General features: G+C 44.0%; 2 protein-coding genes and 1 pseudogene across 10 annotated transcripts in view; 1 reads left to right on the top strand and 2 right to left on the bottom strand.

Moving 5' to 3' along the window:
• Rpa1 (replication protein A1) overlaps positions 1 to 3,650 on the bottom strand; it is a 78,786-nt gene extending 75,136 nt beyond the window's left edge. The window contains exon 1 of one of the 2 annotated variants that reach the window (XM_008828791.3): positions 3,557 to 3,650. In XM_008828791.3, coding sequence (XP_008827013.1) covers positions 3,557 to 3,589 — 33 coding nt within the window. In that variant the 5' untranslated portion in view covers positions 3,590 to 3,650. Of the gene's footprint in view, positions 1 to 3,372; positions 3,513 to 3,556 lie in introns of those variants that run through there. The other variant, XM_029561447.1, reaches the window with a different exon arrangement.
• Positions 3,651 to 3,890: 240 nt separating this feature from the next.
• Smyd4 (SET and MYND domain containing 4) overlaps positions 3,891 to 14,912 on the top strand; it is a 65,677-nt gene continuing 54,655 nt past the window's right edge. For 3 of the 8 annotated variants that reach the window (XM_029561445.1, XM_029561442.1, XM_029561441.1), the window contains exons 1-2: positions 3,892 to 4,257; positions 5,320 to 5,465. In XM_029561445.1, the coding sequence (XP_029417305.1) occupies positions 5,352 to 5,465 (114 nt within the window). In that variant the 5' untranslated portion in view covers positions 3,892 to 4,257; positions 5,320 to 5,351. Of the gene's footprint in view, positions 4,258 to 5,319; positions 5,466 to 14,912 lie in introns of all 8 variants that reach the window. The other 5 variants (XM_029561444.1, XM_017797069.2, XM_029561443.1 and 2 more) reach the window with 3 other exon arrangements.
• Positions 14,161 to 14,605, bottom strand: LOC103730543 (annotated as a pseudogene).

Below are 14,912 nucleotides of genomic sequence, written 5' to 3'. Positions count from 1 at the left end.
CCTAGAAGATGGACCTGAACTAGTGTCCAGTCTACAAAGAGGAGGATCAACACAGAGGAAACATTTCCTCCATGCTTCCAAGCAAAACCCAGGTAAAGCAGGGTCTCTTGGCTTATCTTCATGTAGATGGAACTGGTAAAGAAAAGCCTGAGGAGCCAGGGGCTCCCCCCAAGCCCATGTGACCCCTGAGGACCAAATCCTCATACAACTGTAAGAGTAAAAATAAATTGATTTGGGCCAACAGTATGGTCTTAAACACCCAAAAGGAAAGTATAACCAAAATTAAAGTCATCAGTATATTTTAGGGGTTCAGGGGATTACACAAACCTGACATTAGACATAAGTTCTTATGTTATTTAGACAATTATCTCTCATTGATAATTTTGTTCCTAACAAGACATTACTCAGATGTAAGACTTCAAATCTTGGTCTACAATACTGTGTAGTGCCCACTTACAGCTAAGAGAGGCAATCTACTATTGTTCTAGCCAAAAAATGAAATGATGGCTAAATTTGTTTTCTCTCCCTTATCTAGAAGCCTTTGAGAGGTAACTGACACTGATTCTAGCCCCTCCAATAGCTATCAAAATGCCTGAAAACAAATCCTGAGTCCATCGCTCTGGAGTTCAGGCTGGCAGAAGAAAAAAAAAAGAGCTATTACCTTGGTGCTAACCATTGCTCCTTATCTCTTCAGATATTATCAGGACCAAATCCAAAAACTAACTCTTACTAATTTTAATCAGTTGTTACTTTCCTTCCCTCCACATGTACACAAGTGCCTGTAAACCATTGAGGATCCTGTTGAGATGCACTGAGAGACAACCCCTGCTGCCTAGTGGACCCCTAATCCAGCCTACCCCCCACCCCACATTGACCCTGTCCAGCAGGAAGTAGCAAGATGACAAAGGCACCTCCTATCCTATAACACAAAAGGCTGGAATGTTAAGGTTCAGATAGCCCTGCCCCCTCACCAACAGGATCCCAAGGACTTCTCATGCTCCTGAGAAAAGGGAACCTAGCTGATAAGCACCTTGGCCTTTGAAGTCAAGAGAAGCAGACTTTTCTCCACTGTTTGGCCAACACAGCAGGCTTCCCCTTTGATCTCTAAAGAAGACAGGTTTTAACAGACCTGCTCTCCCACTCCCCTCACAACTTAAAAAAAAATAAATAAATAAACACCTTCCCACCTTCTGCAAGAAGCAGAAGCCTCCCTTTTAAAAAGACCCCAGCTCAAGACCCAGGCAAACATTTTCCCTGCCCAGAAGGGACTCTGTCCCATGTGTTCCTTTGCTAATAAACCCTATTTTGATGGAGTTTTAGCTGTGCCTCGGTGCCTCATCATCCATTCGCTCACTCTCCGCCAACTTTTTACCTATCACTGGGTACCTAAAACTTGCTAACATCATTCCAGACATTAGGGGTACTATGCTGAGGGAGAGAGGGGAAAACATGACATGGTACAGGCCTCAGAGAATTTACAACCTAGTGTACGAAACAGAACTATCAATTAAATAAGCAGGAAACAAATGCAAATGTACATCTGTGCGGATTAGTACCAGGAAGCATGCACTAGCAAGGGCTAAACATTAAATGCAGAAAGTCAACCTTCTCACTAACCCTATGCTATTGATAGTATCATCACCTTCAGATTACAGACATGGAAAAGAGTTTAGTATGCAGCCCAAAGTCATACATAAGTGAACAAAGGAATTAGGGTCTCAGAATAAATGGATTCCGGCTAGATACTTTGCCAACTCAGTAACAACTGGGCTGATCTGGAACATTCTGTTAGCAAAAGAAAAAGGAAGATCAAGGGCCTTGAGGGCAAGAATATACTTTAAGAGATAGGTGGGGTGGAAGGGGGAGGGGAGGAAGGGGGGGCCTAGCAAGAAGATAGTAAGTAGGAACTGTGGGAGGAGGGAGTGTTGAGTGGATCAGACTAGTTCACGCAACAAATGATGGTTCCAGTGTGAATGAAAAGTAGATAGACTTATGAGATCTATGTGGAGTTAAAATATTCTTCAATTGGTGACAGACTGGGCATCCAGAGTGATGCACAATGTAGGGAGAGACAGATAAAAATTAGCACTATGACAATCAGGAGAAAGCAGAGTTTATTAACAAAGGAACACATGGGATAGATTCCCTTCCGGGCAGGGAAAATGCCTGCCCTGGGTCATGAGCTGGGGTCTTTTAAGGGGGTAGGCTTCTGCTTCCTGCAGAAGGCGGGAAGACGTATTTTTAAGGTTGGGTGGGGGGGAGGGAATGGGAGAGAGAGACTGTTAAAACCTGTTCTCTTTAGAGATCAAAGGGGAAACCTGCTGTGTTGGCCAAACAGTGGCGAAAAGTCTGCTTCTCTTGACTTCAAAGACCAAGGTGCTTATCAGCTCGGTTCCCTTTTCTCAGGAGCATGAGAAGTCCTTGAGATCCCGTTGGTGAGGGGGCAGGGCTCTCTGAACCTTAACAGGGAGAATAATTCCTCAGTTTCTAGCTAGCATAAATTAAATAGTGGTATCATTCATTGAGAAAGGGACATCAAAAAGTTTAGACTCAGGGCTGGCAAGATGACTCAGTGGGTAAAGATGCTTGCTATGCAAGCCTGCCTGCCCGAGTTTGACTCCAAAAACCTACCTAAATTTTAAAGAAAAGAACCAACTCCAAAGTTGTCCTTTAACCTCCAGACACCAGCAGTGGCACATGCGCACGCCCCCCCCCCCCCCCCCGCCATCAAGCACAGACACAGACAGACATACACACATAATTAATCTTTCATGTCTCAAAAAGACCAAAAACAAAACAAAAAAAAAGTTCAGACTTAGGAACATAATGGATCTGCTGTGAGATATGCTCAAATTAAGATGTCTTCGAGAACAGATTATAAAGCTCGTCCTTTAAATCAAAGGTAGTTAGCTCAACATGAAGAAATTAAGAGTAACTGACATGCACATGTCACTGAAATTGCCTTGGAGGAAGAGAACCGCTACACTACAGAGGGTCTTGAGTCAAGAACTGACCAAGAGGGGCTTACAAATAAAGCCCAGCCCAAGCGAGCCACAGGACCCAGGCAAGAGAAGACTGTTAGCAGAAGGAAGCGATGGTCAACAGGCCCGAACAAGAATTCAGGAAAGCGAAAAACTAAGAAACGTCAGTCGGATTTAGCGACTGGGAGCCCACTAGCGACTTCAACCAGCATCTTCTCTCGTGACCAGGGAAATGTCTGCTGGAAGAGGCTAAATAGAGTTCAAGGGAGGTAAAGAAATCAGACAGACAACTCTTAGAAAAGTTTGGCTGAAGTTAGGGCAAAGGGAGGAGAGCGCGGCCGCCAAGGGGAGACAGGCGGACATTTATTTAGTCCCGGTTTATTTTGAGCACCTGAGAAGTCCTGGAGGGGAGGGGATGATCTTAGGGACCCCGGGGCGGCTCCCTCGCGGGCCCCGCAATCTCTTTCTCTGCGGTCCTCTCCCGATCGCCCGCCGCTCCCTCCCCAGGTCCGCTACACACGGCTCCAGGCCCGTACCGCCAAGGCCGCGGTCCCTGCTTCGGGGCGGCTCCTTACCGCAATGGCTCCCTCGCTCAGATGTCCCACCATGGCTGCACAGCTAACTCCCGCGCTCGCGCTCCTGCACAGACCAAGCTCAGCTACCGGGGGGGGGGGTGTCCAGCGGGATGCTCGGGGATTGGCTGGAGGCTCTGTACGCGGAGCTCCGCCCCCAACGTGCGCACGGCGCGGGGGGCGGGCCTAAGTGCCAAGCAGCCTCCACATTGGTCCACTTGAGGCGTGGGGGCGGGCCTAGGCGCCAAGCAGCCTCCGCATTGGCTTGTCCGCGGCGGGCGGCGCACGTGACTCGCCCCAGCCAGGGTTCCGGGCCTAGTGGCGGGATTGCGGGGTCTCGGGGCGGGGCGTGGGGTGGGAGCTGCGCCAAACTGACGCGGAGCTGCAGAGGTCGCATTCCGCCGGGTCTCGGAAGCTTCCGGCGTTTGGCAGAGGGGACTGAGTGACAGCCTAGAGGATAGTGGGAGCTATTTCCTGGGAACTCTCCTGGTAAATATAGTTCAAGCAGTGACCTGGTGCCTTCATCCCCGCAGTGCGTGCCTCGTGTCTGTGCCAGCCCCAGAGGTGGGCTCCGTGGGTTATCCCGAAGGTAAACCATACAGACCCGGCCCTGAGAATAGCATAGTCGGACCTGTGAGTTGCGGTTATGAGAAGCCCAAGCTCAGGGTCAACGCGGTGTGCTTCTACGTGTGGGAGAATCACAGGTGGGACATCAGATTTGAAGCGAGTCAGATGTGTAGGAATTTGTCAGGTGAGGGTAGGGATGGATGTTACTGAAAGTACCGATGGCCTTTGCAAAAATACTGGAGAGCCTAGGGAGTGGGAGGCTCACCCTTGTGATCTCAGCATTTGGGAGATGGAGACAGGAGGATCCGGAGTTCAAAGTCAATCCTCATCTTCATAGTAAGTTCGAGGATCAGCCCGGGCTACATGAGATCCTCAGAAATCGAAATTTTGGGGCCAGATGTGGTGGCGCATGCCTTTAATCCCAGCAATCCGGAGACTGAGGCAGGCGAATCTCTGTGAGTTTGGACCCAGCCTGGTTCACGTGGCAGTTCCATCCAGGCCAGCCAGGACTGTATAGTGAAACCCTGTCTCAAAACATAGAGAAATATTTTAAGTGAATAAATCTCAGCGAACGGATCACAAAGAATACCTCAGTATGGTAGAACACAGAGGAAAAAAGCAATTAGGAAGTAAGCCAAGGGTCAAATAATGATGGGTTTATGCTAGAAGGGGTCTCAATGAATTAAAGGCAGAAGACTGACATCAGTCCCAACGTGGAGGATGGATTGAAAGAGAGGAAGGTGGGGCTGGGGGTAGGAACACTAGTACTCTCAGAGATGGTGAGGACGTGATCTCAAAAGAATGACCTGGAGATCGAAGCAGAAAACTGAACCATCTAAAAGATGAAAATATTTAACTTAATAGTTACTGGGGTGAGTGAAAAGTCTGGAAGGACTTGGGCAACTAATGTAGGAGGAAGTCTAGAAGGACTGTAATGGTAACCATCTAACTGCTGTTTGATTCATATTTGTATAACCACCACCTAGCATTGTGTCTGGAGCAAAGGCTGCCAGGAAAGATTTCTGAATGGCAGGATGTTCAGTGAATTAGTGCAGAAATATCTACTTCAGCATAGAAACAACTGTGGAAAAATACAAGAATTGATTTTGTTGCATCATACTTGCTGGGATGAAATCCTGAACTTTTTTTTAGAATTGTACATCTGTAGAAACCTGAATCCTTATTTTCTTCCTTCATAGATCTAAGATAGCATGGATCTGCCTGTGGATGAATGGAAAGCCTATGTACTTCACAAGTGGTCTTTCCTCCCACAGTCAGTTCAGGTCACGATGTCAGCTGCAAAGACCTTGAGCAGCGTCTTTCTTCACGCTTCTTCCCTTCTTCAGTAAGTAAAATTTGGGTCTAGAAAATGTTCTCTCTTGCCATTTGATCTGAAGTAATTAATATCTCTTTTTGATAAAAAACATTAGCTTTAGATTTTTATATTTTGGGGCATTTAGTAGTTCTTGCTGTTTTCACAGTTTTTTCTAGCCTATGGTTACAGAATGGATAGGGAACTAGGTATGGGGGCACAAGCCAGTATAATATGGTGAAGAGGCGGAGGGAGGAAGATGATGAGTTTGAGGCCATCCTGGGCTACACCTTTTCCTTTGGACTGGCAAAATGGCAAAGCTGTTAAAGGCTCAGACTCACAACCAAAAAGACAAGAGTTCAGTTCCCAGCACTCAACACTTACCGCTTTAGCTTCCCTTTGTATTAAACAGAATGGGTAGAGATAACTATTTTGCTCTTTTGGTGTCTATTTCAATAATTCAGTACCTATTGTAGTCTGTCCAACTGCCCATAGACACTTTTGAGTGCTAAAGTTTGGAAAGGATCCTAGAAGTCACATAGGCTAGCCCTAGTGATTTTCAGATTCTACGGACTACATTCCTCAGTAAGGTAGACATTATGCATCACAGCCTAATAAGCATACATAACCCTAGAAAACATAGTGGACTTAACCAGAATTTTCATTTAGCTGTCATGGAACTCACTATGTAGACCAGACTGGCCTTGAACTCACAGGCCACTTGCCTCTGCCTCCCAAGTGCTGGGACTAAAGACACATGTGTCCCACCATGCCCAACTTGATTGCTTCTTTTGTACTAACCACTGTGATAGAGGCTTAGAATATACCCAGAAACAAAATGATTATTTCAGCAGCACACAGACTAAAAATCAAAACAAGAAAGTCTAATAACAAAGATCCCCAGGAAAGGCTCTTAATGTGGGAGTGTGACTGGTAGGTTCAGGCAATAGCAAGAAGGCTAGTTTGGGTCAACAGAGTGCTGTGGGTGAATAGAAAGATGCATAAATCATGCCAGTGTAGCAGTAAAGACCTCAGATCATCACAAGGAACTATTTTCTGCCAACAGCCCAAATGAGCTTGGGAGGATTCTTTCCCAGATACTCCAAGAAGTCACCTCACCTTGTGAGATCCTAGGCCGAGAACCCAGCCAAGTCAGCTTGGATGTCTGACTGATAATAAAAGGGTACTGTTTTGAGCTGCTAAATGTTGGTAGTGTGTTGAACAGAAATACAAGTGATATAAAAGAGAGGTCAGCAACTAAGCCTGCAGGATGAAGCCATCCCATTACATCTTTCTGTACGGACTACAACTAAGCATGGCTCTTACCAGATAAACATTTGCAGTTGATTTAATGGTGCTGGAGAGATGGCTTAGTGATTAAGAGCACTGACTACTCTTGCAGAGAACCCGGGTTTGATTCCCAGCACCCACATAGCAGCTAACAACTGTACGTAATTTCAGTTACAGAGGATCTGACGCCCTCTTCTGACCTCCACAGGCACTGCGCGACTGCACTTACACACATACGGGCAATACGCTTATACACATAAAATTAAAATAATAAATAAATAAATAAATAAATAACATTTGCAGGCCAGGCATTGTGGCACATGCCTTTAGTTCCAGCACTCAGGAGGCAGAGGCAGGCAGGTGGATCTCTGTGAGTTCAAGGCCAGCCTGGTCTACATAGTGAGTTCCAGGCTAGCTGGGGCCACAGAGAGACCCTGTCTCAAAAAGACCAAAAAAAAATTGCTGTTGATTTGAAGATAAGGAGCACTGGCCTTGAACCCTAATTAAGCAAAATGGCATCCTTAAAAAAAAGAAAAAAGGAAGAAAACATGGACCAGTGAGGTAGCTCAGTAGATAAATACTTGCTACTTGACAGTGCAAGCCTGGTGACTAAATTCAACTTAAGAACACACGTAAAGGTGGAAGGAGAAAGCCAGCTCCACAGAGTTGTTCTCTGATATCCACACATACCATGGAATGTGTATCCACATGCCATACACACACACTAATAATAAAATTAAATTCAGAAAACAGTCCAAGTGTGGTGGCACCCACCTTTAGTCCCAGCACTCAGGAGGCAGAGGCAGGTAGATGGATCTCTGTGAGATCAAGGCCAGCCTGGTCTACATAGTAAGATCCAGGCCAGTTGAGACTACAGGGACCCTGTCTCAAAAAAAAAAAAAAAAAAAAAAAAAAAGCAGAAGAAAAAAAAAAAAGGAAAACAGAATTCCATTCTTCTCTTTAGTAGTCCTATATTGCCAAAAATTATACTCTACTGTTTTGAGTTTTGTTTTAGAACTCTGCTTTTGCTGTATCAGTAGCTATAATACTTTCAAGCCAAATTTAGGCTTTTTACAATTTTTTTTTTTTAGGCCAGGCATGGTGGTGCACGCCTTTAATCCCAGGCAGAGGCACGCGAGTTCAAGGCCAGCCTGGTCTACATAGTGAATTCCAGGACAGATGGGGCTACAGGGAGACCCTGTCTCAAAAAAAAAAAAAAAATTAGACCAGGCTGGCCTTGAACTCACAGGGATCCACCTACCTCTGCCTCTGCCTCTGCCTCTCAAGTGCTGGGATTAAAGGCATGTGCCACCACGCACAGATGGCTTAGTTTTTACTCTCTACCCTTCTATAGGAAAAGTTTGAAGAACCCTGTGTTGTTGTTTAATATTTGTTGGGGTGTGCATGCATTTGAGTACAGCAGTGTGCATGTGGAGATCAGAGACAACTTTGGGGAATTGTTTCCTCCTGCCATCTGAGTTCCAGGGATCAAACTTAGTCCTTCAGGCTTGGCAGCAAGCACCTTTACCTGCTAAGCCATCTTACTGGTCCTGAGCCCTATTTTAAAGGGTCATTCTGCCTACTGTGTTGAGGGTAGACACCAGAAGGAGCCAGGATGGAAGCAAAGAAGCTTGTAGGGCTAATGAATTAACCCAGGTGAGAGATGAGAAGATGAACTTAGCCCAGGATGATTGCAATAAGGATGGGAAGAAGCATTTGGATTCTGAAATAGATGGAATTACAGCTTCTGAGATAAGATGTGTTGTGTTACAGAATGTAAGATGTATGAATTGACAAAAGACAGAGAATCCTGGGATAGAGATACAAATCTGGGAGTTATATAGCATTTTGAACGATGAAATTGATTAAATTAAGTACCCCAGCAAGGCTGTGTGGGTGCTTACTACATGTGATATACTTTGATCTTTGCCTTCTAGTTATCTCATTTTAAAAATGCTAATCAGATCCCACTAAATTAATTTCATGACCCACTGAGTCATGACCTGCAATTTGGAAAGTACTGTGAAAAATGCCTAAAGTGGTCTACAGGATCTGAGGATTTCCTTTACAGAATTTCAAAAAACGGTGGGGAGCTGCTGCTGAAATTACGAATAAAAGGCAGAATTTTGCTAAGATAAATCAATATGGTTTACTAACAGAAAAATGTAATAAACAAGAATGATTTGACTATTCAGTACACTGAAGGACATATAAATTAAAGAGGAGAATTTGTCTAGTTGTTCATATTGGAGTTCCTCAAAGCTCCCGCTTGAGCTCTTTTCACCCTATTTTCAGCTGAGATAGTTGCATTCAGACCCATGACATCAGTTTCCTTTGAAGTGCCCTTAAATATATCTTTAGCCCTGACCTCTTTCTACATATCCAAAAACAAACTAATAATCTTGCCCTCAAAATTAGACTCCACCCAGTGGTCCCTGTCCTAGTAGGGTCAGTTCCTAAACTAGAAATTTAAGAACCTGTTCTAGTTCCATCTCCATTGAACCATCACTATGATAAACTATCCTGACAAAAAGCAACCTGGGGGAGAAAAGGGTTTATATGGCTCTCAGTTACAGCCTGTTACAGCCCATTACCACAGGGAAGTCAAGGCAGAGCTTACAGTATCACATCCGTAACCAAGAGCAAAGAGAACAAGTGCGTGGGTCCTTGTTTTGCTCTCAGCCTGCTTTCTCCTCTCGCACTCTCCACAACTCCCTGCTCAGGGAATGGTGCCACCCAAGATGGGGTAGATCTTCCCACATCAATTAACAATCAAGACAATCTCCCACAGATTGCCCACAGGCCACCCCACTGTAGACAATGCTTCATTGAGACTCTCTTCTTGGTTATGTCAACTTCACAGTTAAAGCTAATCATGACAGCTATTCTATATTGAAAAAGCAAACTCATGAGCCAGATATGGTAGCACATGCCTGCAATTCTAGCACGCAGGAGGTGGGTACAGAGGGTCAGGAATACAAGGTTGTCATTGGCTACATAGCCAAGTTTGAGATCATCATAGGGTACATGAGACCCTACCTTCATAAAATAAGAGAGAACTCATGTTATTCCCTCTATCTGTCTCAGATCATCATGTGGAATCTCTTACTGTACTGAACCAAGATCTCTCCAGTTACAACCCAGAAACTTACACATCATGACTGATTTTTTTCCTTCTCCCTCACACTTTGCATTAAATCTCTCAAATCTTGGGTGTTTTCGTTTTTTGTTTTTTGTTTTTTTTTCAGTTTTTTGTTTGATTATTTTTAAATATGTTTTAAAAATATTTTATTATTTTTATTTTATATGTATGAGTGTATTGCCTGCATGTATGTCAGTGCACCCGTGTTGTGCAATGCCGGGGAGATCAGAAGAGGGCTTTGGATTCCCCTAGAACTGGAGTAAAGGATGGTTCATAGCCACCATTTTGTGCTGGGAATCGAACCTGGGTCCTCTGCAAGAGCAGTCAGTGCTCTTAACCGCTGAGCCATCTCTCCAGCCCCCTATTTTAATTTTTTTTATGTATATCATGAGTATCTTGCCTGCATGTATGTATTCCACATGCATGCAATACCCACAGAGGCCAGAAGAGGGCGTCAGAGTACCCCTAGAACTGGGGTTACAGACAGTTGTTAGCACCAAGTAGGTGCTGGGAACTGAACCCTAATCCTCTGTAAGAGAGCCATTGCTCCTAACTTCTGAGCCACCCCTCCAGCTCCACAAGTCTTATTTTTGTAGTATGTGTTGATGTTAGATTTCCTTCTCATTTGGCAAATAGGACTTCTGCTTCTGGGTAGGAGAGGATAGGCTGTAGCAAGCAATACTCCCAAAGCAATGAGGGAAAATTTTACTGTAATAAACACATTTTAAAGACATCAGTAGAAACAAAGACTTGGTGGACTAAATTTTCTGAAAGAGAAAACTGTTTCTTGGGTGATCATTAGCCATTTTTCTTTCCTGGGGATAAATTGCAGACCAAGGAATGAGGCTGAGCTCAGCAAAGGGACCACCCTGCAGGAAACAGAAACCAGTAGAACTCTTTTAATTGTTTGGGGCTGGTGTGATGGATTGAAAAATAAGCAAGTCCCAGGCACGGCCTGAATGCAAAATCAGTTTTCCTCAGTTATCAGGAACAGAAGGTCAACTGAAAAGGCAGAATAAAGCCTGCAGCCCTAACAGTGCTGAGGAGCAAAATTCCACTACTAGACAGAGCACTGCAGCAAGCAAAAATTTATCTGTCCATCACGACATTTGCCAGATTTTTTTTTTAAACTTTCTTTTTCTTTTTTGGTCTTTTTGAGACGGGGTCTCCCTGTAGCCCCAGCTGACCTGGAACTCGCTATATAGACCAGGCTGGCCTAGAACTCACAGAGATCCGCCTGCCTCACCTCCCAAGTGCTGGGATTAAAGGCATGCACCACCATGCCCAGCCTTTAAACTTTTTAAAAAAATATTTTATTTATCATTTTTATCTTATGTGTACGAGTGTATTGCCTGCATGTATGTGAGTGCACCCATGTCGTGCAATGCCCCGGAGGTCAGAAGAGGGTGTCGGATTCCCCTGGAACTGGAGTTAAGGACAGTTTGTAGCTGCCATGTAGGTGCTGGAAATCAAACTTGGGTCCTCTGCAAGAGCAGTCAGTGCTCTTAATCACTGAGCCATTTCTCCAGACCCAACAATTGCCAAATTTTACACCCCTGAACCCCTATGATGTAGCAAGCCAAAGATCAAAGCTCAGAACCTCCTAAGACCAGAACCTTGAGGTCTGAACAAATGGAGACTTTCTAGGCTCTCAAACTCTAAAGCACAGGAAGACCACATCCAAGGAATAGTGAGAAACAAATTGTACTGAATTTTGTGTTTTTCCAAGACAGAGTCTTGCCTTGTATCCTAGGCTGGCCTCAGCCTCCCTAGTGCTAGGATTACAGGTGCATGTCGCCAGGCCAATCACAGTACTGAATCTTGATAAAACTGCATTCCAAAGGTTGGGGATATAGCTCAATAGTAGAGTGTTTCACCTAAGTTTGATCCTCAACCTCTCTCTCTCGCTCTCTCACTCTCTCTCTCTCACCCTCACACAAACACACACACAAAACAAAAAAAAAAAAAACAAAAAACAACAAAAGTTGTAGCTCAACCCTAACCCAACTCAATTTTTCATCAGATGGTGGTAAGTCAACTCTTTATCTTATATAAGAAAAAGGGAAATTTAGCCGGGTGTGGTGGCACTCACCTTTAATCCCAGCACTCAGGAGGCAGAGGCAGGCAGATCTCTGTGAGTCCAAGGCCAGTCTGGTCTCCATAGTGAATCCAGGACAGCTGGGGCTACAGGGCTCAAAAGACAAAAAAGAAAAAGGGAAATTTCATGGTGGAAAATGTTGCATCACTTCATTATATGTTCTATATACAGTGTCAAGAACGTAGTAAAAACATACTAAATGTGAAAAGATCTATAAAAATGACCAGGAGCCAATGAGACACCTCAGTGCATAAAGAAACTTTCTATGAAGGCCTGACAACCTAAGTTCAAATCCCAGAACCCATGGTGGAAAAAAGAGAAGTGTCCTCAACACCGTCCTCTGAACCTCCATGCACACTGTGGGACACATGAACCTGTACTCACAAAACGTCATGTGCGTGGTAGCGCACACCTTTAAGCCCAGCACTTGGGAGGCATAGGCAGGCGGATCTCTGTGAGTTCGAGAGGCCATCCCATTCTAGGTAGTAAGTTCCAGGCCAGTTCGGACTGCAGGGAGACCCTGTCTCAAAAAGACTAAAAGAGCTGAGCATGGTGGCACACGCCTTTAATCCCAGCACTTGGGAGGCAGAGGCAGGCAGATCTGTGTGAGTTCAAGGCCAGCCTAGTCTACATAGTGAGTTCCAGGACAGCTGGGGCTACAGGGAGACCCTGTCTCAAAAAGACCAAAAAAAATTACAATAAATATATTTAAGAAACTAGAAGAAAAATGGATAAAGTATATAAAAAGATGGACTTTAGAAAATTGACAGCTATAAAAAAATAACATAGATATGGTGGCTTGTGTCTGTGGTTCCAACTATTTGGGAGAACAAGGTAGGAGGGACTTGAGCCCAGGAGTTCAAAGTCCTAGAGAATATAGTGAGACTTCAGTTTCAACAGGGAGAACCAGATGGACTTTATTTTTTACTTATTTTAGGTTTTTTTTTTTTCCCGTATCTTCAGTCCTAGACATATTTTTCTAAAACTGAAAAATGCTATAACTAAAATTAGGAACTCACTTTTAAAAATTATATATATTTATTTTGCCCATATGCACATGTACGTAACTCATTTCTTAAGCTTGAACATGGTAGAAATTAGGATTAGCAATTGGTTTACATATCAATGAAAAACAATAAAATGAAACCCAGGAAGAAAAGACAAAAGGGAAAAAATGGTACAGTATATATAAGATGCATGTAATAAATAGTCTAATGAACTTATGATTGGAGTCTTAAGAGGGAAAGCAAAGAGTGAGAAAGATCCTGTATTATAAAGATAACCATTAATGTTCTAAAACTGATTAAAGACATCGACTCACAGTTTCCAGAAGCTCAGTAAATTGTAAATCTCAAATAGTGTAAATAAAGTCACACCTAGGGAAATCAAATTCGCGTTGCCAAATTTTTTTTAAAAAGAGAAAAATCAGGGCTAGAGAGATGGCTCAGCGGTTAAGAGCACTGACTGCTCTTGCAGAGGACCCAGGTTCAGTTCCCAGTACCTACATGGCGGCTGTGAACCGTCCTTAACTCCAGTTCCAGGGGAATCCGAAGCCCTCTTCTGACCTCTGGGTCATTGCACAACACAGGTGCATTCACATACATGCAGGCAATACACTCAACACATAAAATTAAAATAAAAAAATTTTTAAAAAAGAGAAAAATCTTAAATTTAACCAAGGCACAAAAGACAAAAGACACAAGCCAAGGAATATAAGCGACCTCTACATCAATGGGACAGGCTCTTCTCTAGAGCTCCCAGAAAACAGCACACCCCTCCCAAAACTTGATTTCTTCCCATAGAGATCCACATCAGGCTTGTGGCCCTTCAGAACTGCGTGATAATGGATTGTTATTTGGTTAAAGTCACTATACCCATGGACTCTTAAAAAATTATATTGACCCCTTTAATCTTTGGTTATTCTTTCCTTTTGGATGTTTAAAGACCATATAGTTGGCCCAGCTAAACCATTTTTTTTTTAATCATAGGCTTTCATTTTTTTTCTTAAAATAGACATGTTACAAGCCAGTTGTGGTGGTGCACGCCTTTAATCCCAGCACTCAGGAGGCAGAGGCAGGCGGATCTCTGTGAGTTCAAGGCCAGCCTGGTCTACATAGTGAGCTCCAGGCCAGCTGGGGCTACAAGGAGACCCTGTCTCAAAAAGACCAAAAAAAAAAAAAATAGATGTGTTACTAAATTAAAGCAGCAAATTGGATACCACTTCAGTTCTTCCTAGCTTGCATGGTGGGATCTTGTTAACATGACCATTTTAGTTATCAAATGCTACAGAAAGAACAAGTCCTGGTGTGTATCATGATTCACACTGCCATCATCCCAGAATCAGCAAGAGCATCTTTAAATGTCCAGAAGAGTAATTTCAGCCTTTGTGAAAAACTTAGGAAAAGCCTAGAAATTCTCAGTTGACTGTGAAGGCTGGAACTGTCCTGCTTCAAATTTTTCCTTGAATTTTAAATAGTCTCTTCTTTTGTCAAAATATTTTATCCACGGCTGGGGGCAGCTTGCCTTGAACAAGCTCCTCAGCTGCTGGCAGCAGGCCTCGTCGGTGGCGGCTTGTAGTCAGCACCACCAGTACCGGTTGCAGGTGCCCCAACATACCTGCCTCTCCATGGACCTGGCAGCCATTCCCATGGAGTCACATGGGTGAACAAGGGGACAAGTGGTGACCCTAGGAGAACAAGACAAAAAAAGCAGCCATCGCCCAATCCCGCACACCCCGAGGCACCCCAGATAAACCAATTTATTTTCACTCTTAAGTCCATTTGAGGATCTGTTCCTCAGGGGTCACATGGGCTTGAGAGGAGCCCCTGTCTCCTTTCTTTTACCAGTTTCATCTATGTGAAGATAAGTCAAAGGTCCTACTCAACCGTGTCTGGCTTCACTTGGAAGCATGGAGGAACTGTTTCCTCTGTGTTGACCCTCTTCTTTGTAA

Source organism: Nannospalax galili, unplaced genomic scaffold, assembly GCF_000622305.1.
Source record: "Nannospalax galili isolate Female #2095 unplaced genomic scaffold, S.galili_v1.0 scaffold212, whole genome shotgun sequence".
Classification (NCBI taxonomy): Eukaryota; Metazoa; Chordata; class Mammalia; order Rodentia; family Spalacidae; genus Nannospalax; species Nannospalax galili.
The sequence above is the reverse complement of the archived record's forward strand: the minus strand, read 5'-3'. Positions and strand labels throughout refer to the sequence as shown.